This window comes from Diadema antillarum, unplaced genomic scaffold (genome assembly GCF_040938485.1).
Source record: "Diadema antillarum isolate AM-2024a unplaced genomic scaffold, OU_Dant_1.0 seq00002539_RagTag, whole genome shotgun sequence".
Classification (NCBI taxonomy): domain Eukaryota; kingdom Metazoa; phylum Echinodermata; class Echinoidea; order Diadematoida; family Diadematidae; genus Diadema; species Diadema antillarum.
In genome coordinates, this window is record NW_027273141.1 from 1 (window position 1) to 23,196 (window position 23,196).

General features: G+C 37.1%; 1 protein-coding gene across 1 annotated transcript in view; it reads left to right on the forward strand.

The window, feature by feature from the left end:
- Window positions 1–12,481: 12,481 nt before the first annotated feature.
- Window positions 12,482–23,196, forward strand: part of LOC139714934 (cytochrome P450 3A28-like) — a 31,417-nt gene continuing 20,702 nt past the window's right edge. Inside the window, exons 1-2 of the mRNA XM_071626584.1 lie at window positions 12,482–12,633; window positions 13,637–13,700. Of these exons, the coding sequence (XP_071482685.1) occupies window positions 12,482–12,633; window positions 13,637–13,700 (216 nt within the window). The remainder of the gene's footprint in view (window positions 12,634–13,636; window positions 13,701–23,196) is intronic.

The window sequence follows — 23,196 nt, forward strand, 5'->3', positions numbered from 1 at the left end:
TACGATTCTAATCAAGATATAGTGACGGCTTTATAGATAACGATTTATACCAACAAACTGAGGACTTCAAAAAATACTCTAAATTAGTACGAGCGAGTGAGCTGAAATTTGTATATTTCCGCGTCATCATTAAGTTTTGTTCTTATCTTGTGTGATTGTGTTTTTACCCCCCACCCCATATTCGAAACCGTTGGCGCCCTCTTTGATCCAATCGGCGATCGCTTCAGAACGAAAGAAATTGCAGCCGCGGCTCTGTGTAACATTTTGCCTGCTAAATATACAATGACATGTGTGAATTTGTCCGCGTCATCATCACGTTTAGTTCTTATCTTTTATTTTTTTATTTCAGCTTACAAAACATGGAATTCTTATCATTTTTTGGTTATTAAATCTTACAATTCTAATCAAGATATAGTGACGGCCTTATAGATAACGATTTATACCAACAAACTGAGGACTTGAAAAAATACTCTAAATTAGTACGAGCGAGTGAGCCGAAATTTGTATATTTCCGCGTCATCATTACGTTTTGTTCTTATCTTGTTTGATTTGTTGTTGTTCTTTTTGCGCCCCCCCCCCCCCTGTATTCGAAACCGTTGGCGCCCTCTTTTGATCCAATCGGCGATAGCTTCAGAACGAAAAAATTTGCAGCCGCTGCTCCGTGTAACATTTTGCCTGCTAAATATAAAATTACGTGTGTGAACACAATAGACATTTTCATTTTGTCCGCGTCATCATCACGTTTTTTTCCTATCTTTTTCTCTTTTTTTTTGTATTTCAGTTTACAAAACATGGAATTATTGTGTGAACACAATAAACATTGTCATTTTGTCCGCGTCATCATCATGTTTTGTTTTTATCTTGTTTGATTTGAGTTTTTGCCCCCCCCCCCTGTAGCAAATAGTAAATCAATTATTCAAAGACCAAAATGACAATAAAGGCACTTTTCTTGTCTAACAGTTGTCAATTTCATCACTGAAAACGCGAATTTTACGGGGCGAAAATCATAATACGCTATTATAATATACATTATCTATACACTGATATTTACTTATGAGTAAATCTAGAGTATAGTAAGATGGTAGCCTCGCGTCCTCAAGTGTGCCCCTCTGAAACATACCTTTAGCAAACCTTACATTTTCCCTTTCTTCTATGCCTTTTAGCAATATAGGAATAAATCTTTATTGCTCGAACAATGCGATCACGTTTAAGCTTTTAATGAATACATATCAGACAAATGGCAAAGTGAAAGTGGCTCGCTCGCTCTGCCCATACTTATTGAAATGAACAGTTTTCATAAATTGTGATCATAGTCTTTCGTAGTGATTTTTTTTACTATGTTTAATTCGCTTCGCTCTCTCACCAAGGATCTCACACCGTCACATAATTCAATTCAATTCAATTCTAAGTTTATTTCATTTGTCAACAAAACATAAATGTAACACTTCTTTTACAACAGAGAATAAGGTAACATTATGCAATGAAAAGACTGTACAATAATTGAGGACTATAGTAATTATACATTGTATATAGAAAAAAAGAAACAGAAGTGGTCGAAATGAAGTACATGTATAACCTTACTTAAAGTGCGAAAAATGGAGAGACCCACTAAAAAGACAGAGCTTGTAGAATGTGGGCCCCTCTGGAAAAAAAAAAAAAAACATCGATGGGAAGATTAATTGGAGCATCATGAATACAAAAGGATTGAAGGAAGAAGAGGAAGAAATCTGGAAGCCCACTGGGAATTAGATTGACAGATAAATACACTTACTTTCATAGACGTGCCCCCGTCGAGACCCCCCCCCCCCCCCCACAAAAAAAAGAAAAACCGAACAACAACAACAACCAACCAAAACAACAAACAACAACCAAAACAGAAGTGTTGCGGCGCGCTTGTATGCAATACATACCAAGTCAATAGAAGACCTATAACACAAAGGAAGGACGAACAAAGAGCTTGTTTATCAAATTCTCGTATTATAAATCGTTAAAGGGATCTATAGTTTTGGTTGAGACCTAATTTCAAGTTTCTAACATTTTTTGGTGAGATAATGAGAAACCTCTTATGAAATATGAAAGAGCATGTAATTCCATGAGGGATTCAACGTTTATTTGTTGAAAAATGGTTCTGAAATGGCTGACATATCCAAAGCAGAGCGATTCTAAAAAAGTGTGGACTCACGATCGCTTTGTTTTACCTTGTTTTTGGATGTTTCAGTCATTATAAACCCAATTCTTATCACATAAATTTTGACATCCTCTTAAAATGGTATGCTCTGTAGGGCCTACTGCTATTTCATAAGAGTTTTCTTGGTATCTTGCAAAAAGTTAAAAGCCAAATTCTCATCTCCACCAATACTGTACCATCCCTTTAACAGCCTCCTAACAAACACACGCACACTCACTCACTCACACACACACACACACACACACACACACACACACGCACACACACACACACACACACACACACACACACACACACACGGAATAAAAATAAAAAGGCACGCAAGGCGCAATGATCAAGGTGAACTTCAGAAATTTGGGCCTCCGGACCAGGGGTTCCGTTGTTACCAACGTCATACCTCACTTGCTTTAACGTATGTTACGCGTGACTGATATTTGCAGTGCCTTGACTGTGGAAATAATGGACGTTCATGTACCAAGAATAGCTTACAATAGGAAAACCAGCATCCAGCACCACACGACAGACACTGCTATGGTACCCGGGGAAAAGAAAGAAGGGTCGACCCAAAAAAAAAAAAACAAAACAAAACAAAACAAAAAAAACCAGTTGGAGGCGTATAGCACAGTGGCAGAACTGAAGGAGATGAATGTAACCTGGGAAAAAGCAGAGAGGACAGCTCAGGATCGTGACCGGTAGAGAATTGCCGTCGATTGCCTACAGTGAATGAATGAATTCCGAAGTCCAAAATGAAATAAGGCTTGTCATTCGGAAGACCAACTTCAAAATATCTATTCGATAAACACTGTAATTCCCTCCCTCTCTCCTCTCTACCGGCTGCGCCACATATCTAATCTTTGTTTCGACAAACCCTATTTCATTTTCGGATTAAGGAACCTTATAGCTGTGTTCTATTCTCAGATGAACGAACCTTTGGAATAACGAAACTTCGGAGTAAGAAATTTTCGGACTTAGTGACCTTCGGAGAAATGCCACAAATAGTACAAAATGTAATTAACAAGTTAACAAACTCCATACTTAACTTTCTGATTAATTTAGATCTAGGTATGGGAAATTCATAGGTTTTGATTTATAAACATATAGATTTATAAGTTAACATGATAACTGTGAAATTCAGAAGTTCTAGTCTTAGCGAAGTATTTTTTTCTTCAATTCTGCGTTAGTTTGTTAGTGACGATGTTGCACTATGCAAACAAGGGCGCCGGAAGCGTGGTAGAGGGCGGGGGGGGGGGGGGGGAGGCAAAAGGAGTTCCCCCCGTCCCCTGTAACAAATAGTTCATCAATTATTTAAAGAACAAAATGACAATAAAGGCACATTTCTTGTCTAACAGTTGTCAATTTCATAACTGAAAATGCGAATTTTACGGGGCGAAAATCATAATACGCTATTGATATACATTATCTATACACTAATATTTACTTATGAGTAGATTTAGTGTACAGTAAGATGGTAGCCTCGCGTCCTCAAGTGTGCCCCTCTGAAACATACCTTTAGTAAACCTTACATTTTCCCTTTCTTCTATGCTTTTTAGCAATATAAGAATAAATCTTTATTGCTCGAACAATGCGATCACGTTTACGCTTTTAATGAATACATTTCAGACAAATGGCAGTGTGAAAGTGGCTCTGCCCGTACTTAAAGTAAAATGAACATTTTTTCATAAGTTATGATCATAGTCCTTCGTAGTGATTTTTTTTACTATGTTTAATTCGCCTCGCTCTCTCGCCAAAGATCTCACACCGTCACATAATGTGCCCCCGTCGAGACCCCCCCCCAAAAAAAAAAAACACACACACAAAACACACACACACACACACACACACACACACACAAAACCAGAAGTGTTCCGGGGCGCTTGTATGCAAATACATATACCAAGTCAATAGAAGACCTACACAAAGGAGGGACGAACAAAGAGCTTGTTTATCAAATTCTCATATAAATCGTTAAAGGGATCTATAGTTTTAGTTGAGACCTAATTTCAAGTTTCTAACATTTTTTTTTTTTTTTTTGGTGAGATAATGAGAAACCTCTTATGAAAGGCGCAATGATCAAAGTGAACTTCAGAAATTTTGGCCTCCGGACCAGGGGTTCCGTTGTTACCAACGTCATACCTCACTTGCTTTAATGTATGTTACGCGTGACTGATATTTGTAGTGCCTGACTGTGCAAATAATGGATGTGCATGTACCAAGAATAGCTTACAACAGCCTTGTTAGAAGAGGCTCGTTATATACACTTATTCTCCCACCTTCAATTTGTTAAGTGCATTGAACTTCTGACTTTACTTGCTCGTTAACTTGAGTCAGCGTTATTCTTCACTTGATAGTTCTCCTTCTTTTTCTCTTACTTCTTTTGCCTTTGGACAATAATATTTCATTTTATTAAATAAATGTCTTCAGTACTTATACACTGCGTCCCATCTCCAATGCGAGAAGTATTGAGGCCTACATTGGTATTTGTTCCCTGGAACCCGCATTATAAGCTGTGCTTTCACAAACCTTCATATTTCACATCTTATTGGGAATTCTTATGAATAAATCCTGTATATATACAGACACACTTTCTGGTCATAATATATTGTATAATATCTGTTCCATTTGTCTCGAGTGTAAGACCGGTGCCGTTTCAGTAATCACATATATATATTTGTATAAGTAAAAGGGAAAATCAATTAGAATTACAGGGAGTTTTAGAGACGCACAAAAAGAGGTTGTTGATCAAAGCAAGTAACAAACATGTCAAACCATTCAAAGAGTGCAACCAAGTATATTTTGCTCATCAAAGATAAAAGTTCTCACGAATGGGACAGACAGACAGACAGAGAGACACACATAACACACACGCACACACACACATACACACACACTCACACACACACATAGGCCTATACTAACAGATCTTCTATATTATGCTGCATGCATAACAACCTACTTATGACTCATATTGGCAACAATTTCCATATTGGTCAAAAACAAGAGCCAATAACTTTCAAAACTTACATGAAAATTAGATGGTCTTTATACTTTTAGAATTTCGCTTCTGAAAGCGTGTTTGTATGATTTCATCGTCCTTAAATAATACCGAAAGTTCGGTTCCCATTTCTTCCCAGAGTGCAACCACGTATAATATCTTGCTCATTAAAGTCAAAAGTTCTCACGAATGGGGCAGACAGACAGACCGAGAGACACACACAACATACACACATACATTGGCCTACTAACATATCTAGAATAATTATATTATGCTGCATGAATGACAACCTGTTTATGACGAACAATTTGCGTATTGATCAAACACCTGAGCCAGTAACTTTCCAATTAGACTCTGGTCTGCCCCTATCCCCTTTTCAAATCATGGGATCATATCATTGTAGGTCCTACGTTATTGGACATGTCTGCTGAGATAAGTGATGACCTGGTAGCCAGTATAGGCCTATAGTTCATGCAACACATTTTCCAAATATTTTATAGGATCATCATGCACGTGCATGCATTTGCACATTGTTGCCAGCTTCATTATCGCAAGCCATCAAAACAGCCTCCGCAAAAAAAAAAAATACATACATGTACTTATATATCATATATCTATCTATCTATATATATATATATATATATATATATGCATATATATATATATATATATATATATATATATATATAAGGACAGACAAAGTTTCATGATCAAGGTGAAATTCAGACATTTTCTCCTCTGGGTTTCATTATTTCCAACTAATTTGCAAACTGCATCATAAAAATGTTGTTTCCAGATTTATAGTGCATAACTATGCAAATATAAAGTGCCTAGAGAAGACCTCGGAGCCACTGAATGAACAAAATCAAGCATATCCTGCTCATTCAAGTCAACGAGTCAAACCAAGTACAAGGCAAAATAACTGTGATCAATGAAATCAATGAATGAACGCGACCAAGTACTAGGTGTTACGAAAACATTTCCTACTTTTGATCCGTAATAGCTCAAAAACTATAATATCAGATAACACTTTCATTGATATGAGTAATTGCTGAATAGTGTACAATTTTGTCGGAGGTGATTTTAGTATGAGAGCATTAATCATTTTCATTAAATTCATGATTAATCTTAAAGTTAGGTTCCAGATTTTGGTCACATTTTAACCCTCTGTACAAAATTGAACTTTACACCTGCAGGAACCAATGATGTGTATGTGAGTGTGTGCTTATACCATGACCCAGAACAATATACATGAATATCACGAATACCTCCTTTTCAGAGATCTGCTGACTATAGGCTTCTGATCCAGTATTTACTGGATAATAGTACCTTTAATAATTAATATCTAATATTTGTATCTTTTTTATATGAGCTCCCTCGTGGAGACTTTATGAGCTCCTTTGCGGAGACGTTGAGCTCCCTCGTGGAGACATCGTACATCTAATATTCCTGTTTAATACCTTTAAGATTCATTATGTTTGTTTTATGTTAGTATTGTCTGGGGCACATTATATGTTGCATAGGGCCCAATTATTCTCTCTTTCTTCTTTCTTTCAAACACCACAACAACAGCGTCTGGTCTCTTGGTCCACGGTGCATGAATGCTTCATTGATAATTTTATGGACTGCCCTGGGTCCTACTGGTCCGATTTCATGGTAAAGGGTAAAATGTATGCACATTAAAGGGATTGTACAGTTATGGTTGAGACCTAATTTCAGGTTTCTAACATTTTTTGGTAAGATAATGAGAAACCTCTTATAAAATGTGAAAGAGCATGTAATTCTATGAGGAATTCAACGTTTATTTGATGACAATTGGTTTTGAAATGGATGAGATATCAAAAAGGAGTGATTCTAATAAAGTGTGGGACCCACACTTTATTACGATCGCTTTGTTTTACTTTGTTTTTTTATGTTTCAGTCATTCCAAACCCGATCTTCGTCAAATAAACTTTGAATTCCTCTTAAAATGGTATGTTCTGTACTATATCATAAGTGTTTTCTTGGTATCTCGCAAAAAGTTAAAAACCCAATTTTCATCTCCACCAAAACTGTACTATCCCTTTAAAACAGTAAGCACATTTTTAATGTGCTGCATACTCTACATTTCAGGATAGATGAAGACTAGCTGTTATGGCGGAATTTCTCATGAATATGTAATAAAGCATTCAAACCCTGGCCATTGTTCAGGACCATTGTCTGGGTATAAACCACAGACAACCATATACACACCAATTGACCCCTGTGCAAAATTAAAGTTTAGCCCTTTGTTAGTGATAATGTTGCACCTTAACAAAGGGTTAAAAATAGAGCAAAATCTGAATCCTGACTTAAAAATAAATCTTGAATTTAATGAAAATAATTTATGCTTTCATATTTAGATTACCTCCAACAAAATTGTACACTCTTAAGCTATTGCTCATATTAATGCCAGTTTTATCTGATCAATAGTTTTTTTTTTTAATTTATATCAACGATTTGCCACAATCCACAGATTATTTCAATTTTCGATTATTTGCGGATGATTCGAGTTTATTTCATTTTTTTTCCATGTGGAACTAAGAATATTGAGTTAAAGGAAGTTGAACATAATTTATTAAACGTTTTGAAATGGTATAATGCTAACAAATTAACAATCAACACGTCCAAAACTATAGTTTGTAAAAATTAACGTAGACATGTGGAGATAAATGGAAATATCATGATATGCACAGACATGATAGAACAGGTACATTCAGCTTTGTTTCTTGGAGTTGATATAGACGAAAACTTATCATGGCAAAAACATATTGAATGTGTCTCTTCCTCAATGAGGAAAACAATTGGAATCATAATCATTTAGAATTAGACAACTTGTGCCTAGACAAATCTTACAATTATTATTTTAACACTCTTATCCTTCCGCGTATGTTTTATGGACTAGAAGTTTGTGGATGTACATGCCACTCATATAATCTTCAATCTATATTTTTGTTACAAAAGAAATTAGTGCGTGCAATCTGTTTCCCATGTTCTAGGGAGCATACTGGCCCTTTATTTCATAGTTTACAAAATTAATGCTGCATGTTTATAGACTATACCAATTTGAATTGGAACCGTAATGTTCGACCTAATCCATCACACTTTACAGCACGATGTCTCCGATTATTGTCTTAAAATTTAGCATGATTATGATACAAAGTTTAAAATAATATGAATTATAAACCAACAAAAATCAGATATGAAACTGGTAAACAATCCATGTCATATGCGGGCAGTATAATTTGGAGAGGATTTCCACAGGATGTAAAAAAGATAAACACCCGTAATGCTTTTAGGAAATCATTACGAAAGTATCTCTTATCAAATAATGTATCAATGATCCCTTATGAAAACATGTGAATATGTACATGCACATAACATTGCATCTTTGAATATTGTTAATACGTTATACGTGTATTAACGTGGCATAGTTATATTAACGTGGCTGTGGTATAGTGGACAAGACTCCCGACTCCCAATCGGAGGACGCGAGTTCGAGTCCCGCCCAGTGCTTACGTCCTTGGACAAGATGTTTTTACCCATCATGTCCCTCTCGACCCAGGTGTATAAATGGGTACCTGGCAATGCTGGGGTAATAATAATGGCAGGGCTCTCTGGTAGAGCAGTGGCAACACTGAAGAGGCTACCCTGGATAAATAAGACCTTATTATTATTATTATTATCATTACTATTATTACTATTGTTGTTGTTGTTGTTATTATATTACAATCTATATCATTGAAAGACTGGCCTTAAACTGCTACTTAAACTATTCACTGTTGTGACTATATTGAAGATGTTTGTTAAATAAAGTTTCATGTCATATCATTTCATTTCAAAAGTGGGAACCTACCGTATATCATGCTTATTCAGTTCTCACCAATGCAGCAGAAACACATATTCACACACGCGCGCGCACGAGCTCACGCACACACACAAACACATATAGATACGCACACGTAATAGTCATAGACAACATCTGACAACACTCATGAATAATTGGGGGAACTGCAAGACTGGTCATTAAAAAAGCTGCAGAATAAAATAAAACTTGCCCGTATAATCATCATGAAATCATTTGTGTCGTTGGCATTACTGGATTGTGGTCCTAGGAGAATTTTGCAATTGACTTGCTACTCTTTTTAATCCACATGCACATTTCGATGCGAACGACCTAGGCCTAATTGCGAGACGTCAAAACAAAAAAGGTAAGAGCCCACTTTTTTCTGAAGAAACAAATAATATCAACACACGCTTTTTTTGCATGCCTTGAATATAAAAACAAAGCAGCTGTTTGTAAGTGAACAATTTCCTTTTTGTCTTTTTTCTTTACTCAAAATGTTTGCTGAAACCTATGTTGCCAAAGTTTGCAAAAGATGAGTGCGGGCCCCTATGGAATGTGAATGTGATTTGTTGAATAACATGTGGGGAGGCACTCTACAAGCATTGCTTTCTGGCATTCCTCCCCATCTTCAGCATTTTCGTGTACTTTGCAGAGTTATACATGTCACCTACATGTATTGTAAACTGAAATGTGATTTATGCATTCGACTTCTATAAAACATTCTGATGTTTCTGTTGGAAATGGAAAGAAATGAATGAATGTTTAGTTTGATTACATTTATACCGCCACCGACCGTGTGTTTACCGAACGAAAGACAGTTTGCAAACACCCTGGGAATATTTCTCAAGACCTCTCACTATCACACACAGACAAGAAGAAAAGAAAAATGGCTCGCGAATCTTGAGGGTGACCCTACTTCTATTTCCCGACCATATAGTCCATGGGCCAAGACCCGAAAAATGGGTTATTGGTACCACCTGAGGTGGCAAAACCTTTTTGGTGTCATTTTGTTTGTCGGGCATAGATATGCTTATCAAGCTATGATTGCACTTCCAAATGAGTAGCTTAGTCATAACAAATGAATTTTTAACCAATTTGGTCTCCTTTTTATATCCCTATACTTCTGAATCGAAACTAACCGCTATACAAAGAAAAGCACTGTCTTGTGTATGTCCACAGGTGTTCTGTTGTAAACGCGGTGCGCTTAGTCTTTATTCAAGGCAGCGAAGGGAATATCCAAAGGGTTATGATGTCCACAGCTGTCACTCGGTGCGCTTAGTCTTTATCTAGAACAATGTGCCGTTATCATATCTAAAGTTCCTAATAAAAGGGATTATCTATACTGTTTTTATACTACCCTCTCAACAAATACATCAGTTTTAAACAAAAATCACTCTGTTCATTTACAATATTATCTATTATAATGTATTGTAGTGTACCGGTACATTGTTTTTGCATTATCTTTCATTGTTGGATGGAAACAAAGCGACATTGGCGTGGTATTAGCGTTTTCACCGTAGCGTTTTCACTGGAAAATGATAAATAATTGAAAAATAAGGTAAAATTCAGGAGGAATTGCTTTTTTGTTACTTTTGTTTTTAGATAAAGAGATATACACTGTATAAGCGTTGGATATTCCCTTCGCCGTCTTGAATAAAGATAAAGCGCTGTGGACATAACCTTTACATCTTCCCTTCGCTGACTTGAATAAAGACTAAGCGCACCGCGTTTACAACAGAACACCTGTGAACATACAGAAGACAGTGCTCTTCTTTGTATAGCGGTTTGTCTCGATTCAGAAGTATATGGATATAACAACGAAACCAAATTGGTTTAAAATTCATTTATTATGACTAAGCTACTCATTTGGAAATGCTATCATAGCTTGATAAGCATATCTATGCCCGACAAACAAAATGACACCAAAAAGGTTTTGCCACCTCAGGTGGTACCAATATCTGGCCTGGCCCATGGACTAATAATGAGTTTCCATGATACCATCTTTTCCCATGTAATTGACATTGTACACAAGCGTGTTGCCGACAGGACTGAAAAGTTAAGACTATCCTGGACAGGGCATAGTACTCATGAAACTCACCCTAATCTAGATGGCGACGTATTTTTAGCCTGAATTAGTCCTTGATAGCCAGTCAATAGAAGGCAGAGCTGCTGGCAGGTTGTGGTAGTCGACTAAAAATGCGTCTAGTGAGAAACCTCCGAATAGAGGCGTGGAACCAGGCGTGGAAAGACAGTTGGCAGTCTTCAATATTGAAACCCCCTCAATATTGAAACTCCCTCGCAGGTACATGTACTTCACAGCTGTAACGCAGGTACTTTGCAGTTCCTGTGTATCACTCGTAGCTGAAAATGGATCGGTTTCAAAGCTCTCACGCAGGTTACACGGAATACACGCAAGTAGCAGGTAAATAGCACGCGTCTAGCAGTATTAAAGACACAAGTACGGAACTCGCCAACACCCTTGTCCTCCCGCAGAAAATTCTTCCGCGTGCTGGAAAATCCCTACTCGCAACAAGCCTGCGTAGCTTACCCAGAAAGGTGTGACAGGGCCTTTAGACTCTTGCGAAAAGTCGGATTGGGAAAAAAAAAAGTTTGTGTCATTTTTCAAGAGATCAAATCACATGTTTGCAAAATACTTGCAAAGAGAAAGAAAGAGGGGACCCAATGCAGAACCTTGCAGAAAACCTGTCAACAAGCCTGTTCTCACAATAACACTAATCGAATTTTACATTATTGATAACTGAACACTGTATAAGATTTGAAAATCACATTCTAAACCAAATCAAAGCATTTTGTTCTTATTCTATGACAGCACAATTTCGTATTAGGTAGCATAATATGGTCTATACAATCAAATTTCTCCGTTAAATGCAACAAAGTCCAACCAACAGTTAATCGTGAGTTTAGATAGTAACCATTTCTAAACCCAAATTGCTGATGTTGAAAAATAAATGACTTGCTGTTAATAAAAGATATGCATTGAGCGTTAAAACTATTCATTTTTTATGAAGTTGATAATGATAATGAATAACACTTATATAGCTCTTAATACTGATGTTTCTAAGCGCATTTATCCGGATAAAAAATATTGAGGCAAGATACAGCATTATGTACATAATATAACAACAACAACAAAAACAACAATTAGGATTGAGTAAACAGGTAAGTTTTCAACAATGATTTGAACTTATCAATACTTTCAGCATTACGAATATAGAGAGGGAGTTAAGTCCAAAGAGAAACCATGTAGTTTGAAGTAAACACCAAAGGAAAAGTGAACACCTAAAGAAAAATTGACAACAGTAATATAGTCTTGAGGTTTTGTAACTTTATATCTTTTGTGCATCTCATTTTAATTGTTCCATCAGGGCCAATTGGATAGTCGATTAGTATTCTGACTACAAGCCACGGAGCAGCGATGGCCTTCCTTGGCAGTCTTGTATCGGCAGTGATTACTTATGCCATCTTGGTGGTCATTGCGAGTGTTGTAACCCTGTTCGCAGCGTACCTACTTTACATCAAATATACCCACATCAAATATCGCCACATCCCCGGCCCACAAAGGTCTAGGTAAGAAACAGAACAGTTTACAAACGTTTTAACATTATGCAAGTACACGTACTAATGAAAATTACTTATTGTAATTGATCGAGAAGACGATTTTTTTTAACGTACTGGAAGAGGTTCCCTTACATGGGACTGCATGTGTCTGTATTACAATTTTATATCATGGAGTGGGAAGGAGTTTGTTTGCAGACTTTACATTTATGATAATTTAGGTTTAGAGAATTCATCGCAATGACCTTTCCTTTTACCTCCAGCGCAGAGAATAATCGTCAATGTGTTTGTTGGTATGTTTGTGGAAAGCTAAAGCTTTTCAGTATAGATTAGAGTAATGTGTTGATGTATCCTGCTGAAGCATCATCGTTATACTGTTAGATGTTGTATTATCCATGAAACAGCTTTTTTATTGTGTAACTCATCTGTCCTTCCAGTTCAAGTGAGATTTGTGTGCCATCTGTAAACTCCTGTGCTCTTATCTTCTCCTTCGGCATCACAGTAAAGCTATAAAATGACCCAAATATAAGTCATCTGCTCATCTGCAATCTCCACATTAAACAGCAGCAGGAGGCTTACCACTCTGATATTTAAAAAAATAGTGGGCACACTAAATCTGCATAGCTTCAAGGTGTTACAAGTTACAATAATTAATGGGTTGAATTTGCCTCAGAGCTGAGGGAAAGTAGTGGACCTTATATGCCTTCAGCATAAAAATTGACCTTTCACGCATGAAAGTTATCATAACCAAGACTTAAAATTGTGAGGCCTACGTCTAAACCTTTGCGTGACATCAGAACTGGGGCATATACCTTAAATGTTTTAAGAGCCTAGGAAAACCCCTGACATAAATTCCACACACTCAGAGGAAATTAATTTCCCCCAGTTGTAAGAATATTTTTCTTTATAGTACCACTTTTTTTGGATTATAAGTTACAGCTTGAATCTAGACATCACTAAACTGAGTTATTCACTGTTTGAGTTTGACTTCTTATTTCTTGCTTTCATCATACAGCTTTATTTTCGACAATGATGTCATGCTAAAAGAACGCTTGGAAGAGGATGCCATTGGAAAGCTGGTATGTAAGCCTTCATTATGTCCTAGGTATAAGATACACAAATTATGATAAATGTATAATATAATAATAACATTATAAATATAAATATATATATATATATGCATTATATACATATATTATATATATATTATATATTATATATATATATATATATATATATATATATATATATATATATTATATACACACAATTTGTCCACGTGTTGGCGAGATAATAAGATAAAAAATAAACAAAACTGGAACAAAGTTCTTAAGTCGCTCGAAAATTTGTGTGCAGAAATAAACCGTTGGTGAATACATGAACTTCACTCCAGTTTTGTTCTTCATATTTGTTTATATATATATATATATATATATATGCTACCAATATACGTCCAGGGAGGTCATGTGTGTATATGCGTGTGTGTGTTTGGGTGTGTGTGTGTGTGTGTGTGCTTGTTTTCATAAACGGGGAACTATGAAGCACAAATATTTTTCTCCTTCGCATGATAGCCTATAGAAAGAGCATCGTCAATAGCCTTGTGCAATCTTACGTGATCTATAACAGAAAGTCACTGCAAAATGCTACTCTAATGCGATACTTTTCTTCTACTTTTTTTTAATCCAAGAAAAAACGAAATCATGGAGCTCCATTTAAGAGGGTTTATAAGAGAATGCAAGTGAGTGAGATTTGTGATTTTCACTTCTGTGTTGTTTGTACTGCCATGGCGGATGGTATGATGCGCGGTTACATAACAAAACATGTTGTACTACCTCCAAGAGTGTAAAATGTTATTATGTTACAAGTTTGAAGCAGGTCAGGGTCGTCCCAAGGTCGTCCCACGTGTCTATATGCATCCTTGCCTTCTTTCTGCCTTCAATATCAGTGGTTTAGTGGTGATATTTCACAACATATAGCTATGAGCAAACGTATATATAAGCATCAGGCATTGTCAGGGGGAAAACATATTTATGCAGGAAATATCTACATGTACCTAGTGATTGTTTGAAATTCTGCGACATCTAGCCTTTTGCAAAGGCAGCGCGCTTTAATTCCAGCACACGCATGCAGAGAACAATCATAGAGATGTATTTCTTTAGTATACATCTCTATGAGAACAATGGACTCGCACACACAGCGCGCGACCTGGCTGCGAGAGTACTTAGTAGCTCGCAGTTCCCATCCGATCGCTGCGTGCGCTTGTCAACCGCTCGCCGTATGCGAGTTCATTGCGAGCAGCCTTTGCAAAAGACTATGTGAACTCTAAGACCGGCATGCTTTTCTCTTCTGTTGTTTTTTTCCTCTCTATTTTTTTTTATCAGGTATCAGAAGTACGGCATGCTTCATAAATTGCAAGTCCTGCATCGTGTTATAATTTTCAACGTCGACTCAAAATTTGTCAAGGTAATGATGGTCGCATGATTTCAGGGTATATATACTTGTAAAATGTTGTGTAGAAGTCATGAAATAATATTTAGAAGTGTAGCACTTTGATGTGACAAATCAAATATAGTAGTACAGCTGTACATTTTTTTTTTCATTGGGATGCATCACAATGACTCCTTCCTTCGAAGGGCCAGAGTCTTGTGTGTCTGTCTGTGGTGAGATTTACTCTGAGGTGATAACTGATTCTCTTTCATGTGTATATACAGGCTCTTAATAAAGGTATTTTAGGTGAAAATAAAAATAAGGAATGTTATTTTCCATAATTATAATGTACAAAATAAAATCATCTATACACTTCCCTACCCCTCCCGAACGAAAAGTTAAGCGAATTATGTAGCACACACATTGCATTTATGTGTGATCACAGTGAACTTTCTCTCTGTGTGTTGAAATTGACATGATAAAGTAAATCTAACGAAACAGTCGTCTTTAGAATAAGGTATGAAATCTGTGTCAGAGATATATTATAATACCCTTGGACTTTCATTACCATTTATGACTGTAAAGCTCCTTACGGCTCACTATGAAACGCTCTGTAATGAATTTTTGTTATTTTGTGTGTGTGTGAAGTGACTTTTAGAGTGCACCTACAAGTACTTTTAATCTATATGCATAGTGTGATACACTTATTGTGACACCCCCCCCCCCTTTGGGAAGGGGGACTCCACATTAGGTCACTCGTACCATATTTTCCATGCACTTTAAAACTTAATGTTAAATTATTCTTACTCTAAATTTTAAATTCTCTTTAAAAAAAATAATGATAATGATATATTGTTATATCTCTGAAAGTAAATTTCAGTACTCAAAGTGTTAAAGTTAATATTTGGAGTTTTATAATTCAACATTGGCAAAAGGTTCGAGGAGTGGCAACATTTAAAATGTTGGCTTTACCTTTTTTTCATTTTTAGAGGGCAGGCTGAGGGATTTGGGATCTAGAATGTCAGGTCTGTAATAATAGTCTGGGTGCCAAAGGCTGAACCTTGTTTTACCGTCCACCCAATGTTTTTTGAAAGTTTCACCCTATTTTGGGGGTGCTGAATCCGAATCTGCATGATGCAGCTCTTACATCCTTGAGGGTTTTGAGATATTCAAGATGGCCGCCAAAATGGCCGCCCAAACCGGAAATTCCCACATATTTCCTTCTAAATGGTGAGAAATTGAAAACAATTCATGGTTTTACCCTATTTCGAGGGTGCTGAATCCAAATCTGGATGATGCAACTACTGCATTCTTAAGGATTTTGAGATATTCAAGATGGCCGCCAAAATGGCCGCCAAAATTGGAAATTCCTATGTATTTCCTTCTAAATGGTGAGAAATTGAAAACAATTGATGGTTCTAAGCTATTTCGAGGATGCTGAATCCGAATCTGGCTGATGCGACTCTTGCATCCTTGAGGATATTGAGATATTCAAGATGGCCGCCAAAATGGCAGCCAAATTACCTGGAAATTCCTATGTATTTCCTTCTAAATGGTGAGAAGTTCAGAACAATTTATGGTTCTAAGCTATTTCGAGGATGCTGAATCCGAATCTGGCTGATGCGACTCTTGTATCATTGAGGATTTTGAGATATTCAACATGGCCGCCAAATTGGCCGCCAAAATGGCCGCCCAAACCGGAAATTCCTATGTATTTCCTTCTTAGTGGTGAGCAATTGAAAACAATTGATAGTTCGAAGCTATTTCGACGGTGCTGAATCCAAATCAGGATGATGCAACTCTTGCATCGTTAAGGGTTCTGAGATATTCAAGATGGCCGCCAAAATGGCCGCCAAAATGGCCGCCAAAATGGCCGCCAAAACCGGAAATTCCCCTGTATTTCCTTCTAAATGGTGAGAAATTGAAAAACTATTGATGGTTTTACCCTAGTTCGAGAGTGCTGAATCATAATCTTCATAAAACTCTTGTATCCTTAAGGGTTTTGAGATAATAAAGATGGCCAACAAAATGACCGCCAAAAATGGAAACTCACATGTAGAGTAGAGACCCCCTTTTTCCTTGTAAATGGTGTAAAATTGAAAACAAACTGATGGTTTTACCCTATTTTGAGTTTGCTGAATTTGAAGCTGCAGGATCCAGCTCTTGCATCCTTAATGGTTTTGAGATGATAAAGATGGCCGCCAAAATGGCCCCCAAATGGCCGTCAAAAACGGAAATTCCCATGTACGCCCCCTAATTCGGTCTAAATGGTGTAAAATTGAAAACAATTGGTGGTTTTATCCTATTTTGAGGGTGCTGAATCCGAACCTGGTTGATGCAACTCTTGTGTTTTGGGGTTTTTTGAGAATTCCAAGATGACCGCCAAAATAACTGTCAATATGGAAATTTTTGAGACCCTATTCAGCACCCTCGACATTTTGTTGTTGCCACTTTTGCGTTCCTTAGGGTTTTGAGATGTCCAAGATGACCGCCAAAATAATTGGCAGAAATTGAAATTCCAATGTTAATATTTTTTACTTAATGGTGAAAATTTGAAAATAAATTGATGATCCCTCCCCATTTCGAGGGTGCTGAATGTTTTGAGATATTTGCAAATGTCCTGTATAAACGGAAATTCCTTGATATTTTCTTATAAATTGTGGAATATTGTGCTATCACGTGAAACGAGTGATTAAAAGCAATAATCCGTATTCTTGAATTCAACTCGGTTGAGCAAATTTGTCAAATCAGCCAATAATTAATGGCATCCAAAATGGCTGTCACAATGGTATTGTAATATACTGAGATATTCCGATATGTCTCAAACGGAACTTTAACACGTAATGGAAAGAAAAATGATATTGACATCATACTGAAACGTACAAACACAAAGATAAGACTGAAAATTTCTTTATGCACAATTGTTATAAAGTAATGCATGTGGTAGCCAATAAGGGCTCCACAGACTGATGTGAAGTTAATCCTTTTTGGTTATAAGAGTAATATTAAATTATGGCCTGCTGGTATTTGGTGTTCAAATTTGTCTTGTATTCGTATGAGTCTCGCCGCGTACTCTTATGAAACTTGTGGCATATTCTGATTACGTCACTAGAAATGGTTGCATCCATGACCACTATAGTAGATATCAATATAAAGGTAATTTCAAAAGTACTCTGCGTGATTATGATATTCGTAAGTACTGGACTATCAACTATTACCTTACATGTTGTTGTTTGTTTGTTTGTTTGTTTGTTTTACTGCGCGTTACCTGTGATTTTTCCATCCCCTCGTGTGTATATATGATATCGTCGCTTGGGCGACAAGACCCTGTATCTGAAATTTTTAGTGAAAATGACATTTTTGAATAAACAGATAATCAGTTAATGATGTCCTGTCCAAACCTTTGCTGTCTTACCCCCAAAATGAAGCTACCATGACATGTCAAAGGAAAGGTTCTCTCATTTGTTATAGTGCTTTGGCTACCATGTTTGTTTACTTTTTGTTTTTGTTTTTGTTTTCCTCTCCTGAACATGTGACATTTTGTAGATACGAGGTTTGTCGCCCCATATATATATATAATATTACATCATACTGAAGAAAAATTTGAAGCAGAACTATAAAAATGTCCAACTCTTGTCTTCGACAATGTCATCAAGACCACCAGTGAGTGTTCATGGATGAAACGATTAAAACTGTTCATGGATTAAAACAGGTAATATTGGGAATCTCAGTAAACTTCTCTACATCACTATCACAATATGATCGAGATGGGTATGTCTTGTCCACTGATTGTTAGTGTTCAAAACATATCCATGATATGTAGATGAAACAGTATAATCTTTCAAATATTCAACCTCATCTGTAGTCTTGCAGGATTCATTCCTGGCACAGCTGTATCTTACAAACTCCAAGATATCCGGTAAAATTGGTTTCACTGTACAGCAAGTTCAAACTGGGATGTACAATATGCATTCGTTTATCAGCAGAGTATGGTTGGGTTTAGATTTTGCCATTGATGAAAACCTGAAATAGGGTAAAACCATCAATTATCAATTTCTCACCATTCTGGCGAGCATTTTGGCGGCTATCTTGAATATCTCCAAACTCTCAATGATGCAAGGGTGGTTTCGTCCAGATTCGCATTCAGCACAGTGATCAAAATAGGGTAGAATCATCAATAAAATTGTTCTCAATTGCGAAACATTAAAATTGAAATACGTGGAAATTTCCGGTTTGGGCGGCCATTTTGGAATCGGAATAGGATAGGACCATATTGTTCTCAATTTTGAACCATTGAGAATGAAATACGTGAGAATTTCCGGTTTTGGCGGCCATTTTGGCGGCCATCTTGAATATCTCAAAATCCTCAAGGATGCAACAGTTGCATCATCCAGATTCGGATTCAGCACCATCGAAATAGGGTAAAACCATCACTTGTTTTCAATTTCTCACCATTTAAAAGGAAATACATGGGAATTTCCGGTTTGGGTGGCCATTTTGGCGGCCATCTTGAATATCTCAAAATCCTCAAGGACGCAAGAGTTGCATCATCCAGACTCGGATTCAGCACCCTCGAAATAGGGTAAAACCATCAAGGTGGTTGGTGTTTCCAATTTCTCACCATTGAGAATGAAATACGTGAGAATTTCCGGTTTTGGCGGCCATTTTGGCGGCCATCTTGAATATCTCAAAATCCTCAAGGATGCAACAGTTGCATCATCCAGATTCGGATTCAGCACCATCGAAATAGGGTAAAACCATCACTTGTTTTCAATTTCTCACCATTTAAAAGGAAATACATGGGAATTTCCGGTTTGGGTGGCCATTTTGGCGGCCATCTTGAATATCTCAAAATCCTCAAGGACGCAAGAGTTGCATCATCCAGACTCGGATTCAGCACCCTCGAAATAGGGTAAAACCATCAAGGTGGTTGGTGTTTCCAATTTCTCACCATTGAGAATGAAATACGTGAGAATTTCCGGTTTTGGCGGCCATTTTGGCGGCTATCTTGAATATCTCCAAACTCTCAATGATGCAAGGGTGGTTTCGTCCAGATTCGCATTCAGCACAGTGATCAAAATAGGGTAGAATCATCAATAAAATTGTTCTCAATTGCGAAACATTAAAATTGAAATACGTGGAAATTTCCGGTTTGGGCGGCCATTTTGGAATCGGAATAGGATAGGACCATATTGTTCTCAATTTTGAACCATTGAGAATGAAATACGTGAGAATTTCCGGTTTTGGCGGCCATTTTGGCGGCCATCTTGAATATCTCAAAATCCTCAAGGATGCAGGAGTTGTATCATCAAGATTCGGATTCAGCACCCTCCAAACAGGGTAAAACCATCAATTGTTTTCAATTTCTCAACATTTAGAAGGAAATACATTGGAATTTCTGGTTTTAATTGGCGGTTATTTCGGCGGCCACTTTGGCGGCCATCTTGAATATCTCAAAACCCTCAAGGATGCAACAGTTGCATCATCCAGATTCGGATTCAGCACCATCGAAATAGGGTAAAACCATCACTTGTTTTCAATTTCTCACCATTTAAAAGGAAATACATGGGAATTTCCGGTTTGGGTGGCCATTTTGGCGGCCATCTTGAATATCTCAAAATCCTCAAGGACGCAAGAGTTGCATCATCCAGACTCGGATTCAGCACCCTCGAAATAGGGTAAAACCATCAAGGTGGTTGGTGTTTCCAATTTCTCACCATTGAGAATGAAATACGTGAGAATTTCCGGTTTTGGCGGCCATTTTGGCGGCCATCTTGAATATCTCAATATCCTCGAGGACGCAGGAGTTGCATCATCCAGATTCGAATTCAGCACCCTCCAAACAGGGTAAAACCATCAATTGTTTTCAATTTCTCACCATATAGAAGGAAATACATCGAAATTTCTTGTTTTAATTGGCTGTTATTTCGGTGGCCACTTTGGCGGCCATCTTGAATATCTCAAAACCCTCAAGGATGCAAGAGTTGCATCATCCAGATTCGGATTCAGCACCATCGAAATAGGGTGAAACCATCAATTGCTTTCAATTTCTCACCATTTAAAAGGAAATACATGGGAATTTCCGGTTTTGGTGGCCATTTTGGCGGCCATCTTGAATATCTCAAAATCCTCAAGGATGCAAGAGTTGCATCATCCAGATTCGGATTCAGCACCCTCGATATAGGGTAAAACCGTCAAGTGTTTTCAATTTCTCACCATTGAGAATGAAATACGTGAGAATTTCCGGTTTTGGCGGCCATTTTGGCGGCCATCTTGAATATCTCAAAACCCTCAAGGATGCAAGAGTTGCATCATCCAGATTCGGATTCAGCACCCTCGAAATAGGGTCAAACCATCAAACAACATTGGGTGGACGGTAAAACAAGGTTAGGCCCAAAAAGTGGCTTTGGCACCCAGACTATAATGGGATGCATGCGAGTTGCCAAATGTGACCTGCCGATAACTGATGGTTTGAATAATTTCCCTTCCCTGCCATGCATGCAGGACCTCTTGACTAATACCCTGCATACGAAGCCGCCCTACGAATGCAAAAAGTTACGGTGGGTGTTTGGCGAGAGAGCAGGTGGCCTTGGGATGATTGCCGAGCTGGACCATAGCAAGTACGAGAAGAAGCGGTCATTGAATTAGTCCTGCATTCCACAGAAAGTACGTACACTGTCACAAGGCTGGATTTTTATTCTTATTTTCATTTTCACTGTTTTGGTCAGACAGAGAGATTTCCGTCAATAATTGGATGCTTTTTTAAGGGGCATATGATGCAATTATACACGACAATAGAATGAATGCCATTATCATTGGGGTCTTTTTCAGTTCAATAGTTCTTTTTTTTTTATTACTTCCATCATCAAAAACGAAAAAAGACGACATGATTTAAAGCGGTACAAATTATCGATTTGTCTTTCATTCGTCTGATAAGGGCAGGTTTTTTTTCACTTTGGCACGGTAACAAAAAAACAAGTAAGTAATCATAACAATGGAAAACAATGTTCGACTAAAATGCCAAGCATGGAAGACATGGAACACTGGATATAAAACAACGGCAGCACCAATTGTTATACCAAGAAAATATATTTATATCAAATTCATGCATATACAATTTATTGTACATTTGCCCGTTGATATACGATGCTGATACTGTAAACAATACTTACTATGATTTTAGAATGCAAACATATAAGATATTTAACATAGTACATTTTTAGCACAGACGCTATTTGGCCGTTATATGCCGGGAAAATGTGACCAATAAAGAATCAATGTATACAGGCGGCCACACAAAACAATAACGACGACAACAACAACAATAACAATACAAAGCAAAGAAAAAACAGAAATGAAGAAGATGCACACACACAGTTGCTGGACAACGAAGAACGAGGAAAGAGGAGCAGGGAAGAATGGAGAAAGAACAGGAAAAGGAAAGGAATGGAAAGGGTCTTTGGACATGTTACAAAATCTCAAGGACAAGTGAAACATGGGGGATTTTCATGAAAGGAATTACAACTGGTATATATGGAAATCGAATATTTTTAAAGTTTAGATTTGAATGTAATTAACTTAACAAATTCTTTTGAATTATTATCTAAGCTATTTCAAAATCTGGGTCCAGCATAAACAAATGTATTTTGAGTGTGAACAGTTCTCACTCAGGGAAGATTAAATTCTTTGGATTGTCTCGTGGGATAGTTATGCACGTGACTGTTACGGTGAAATAAAGAGTGAAATATTTTGGTATAGGTGGTTGCCGTTGTAGTTAATCATAAATTGACCAAAGTGAAATAAATAGAACGCTTTTTATTTTCAGGATTTAATGTTCATGGAACAACTCATCAGTATGTGCTTTGATATGAAGGTTAAAAACAATTCTGAGCGCTATCTTTTGCAAAACAAAAAGTTTGTCTAGCAATGTCGAATATGTATTCCCCCAAGCAAGAATTCCATAATTTGAATACGGTATTACTAAACTTGAATAAAGCATCATCAGAGCAGAAGAAGGGAGGTAATATTTCAATTTATTCATTATACCTATGTTACGTGCGATAACATTACTTCACTGCAAAAAGTCCGGTGTTAAATAGTGAACACCGAGCTGGTGTTAAATTTTCGGTGCTCATTTATGGTGTTAAA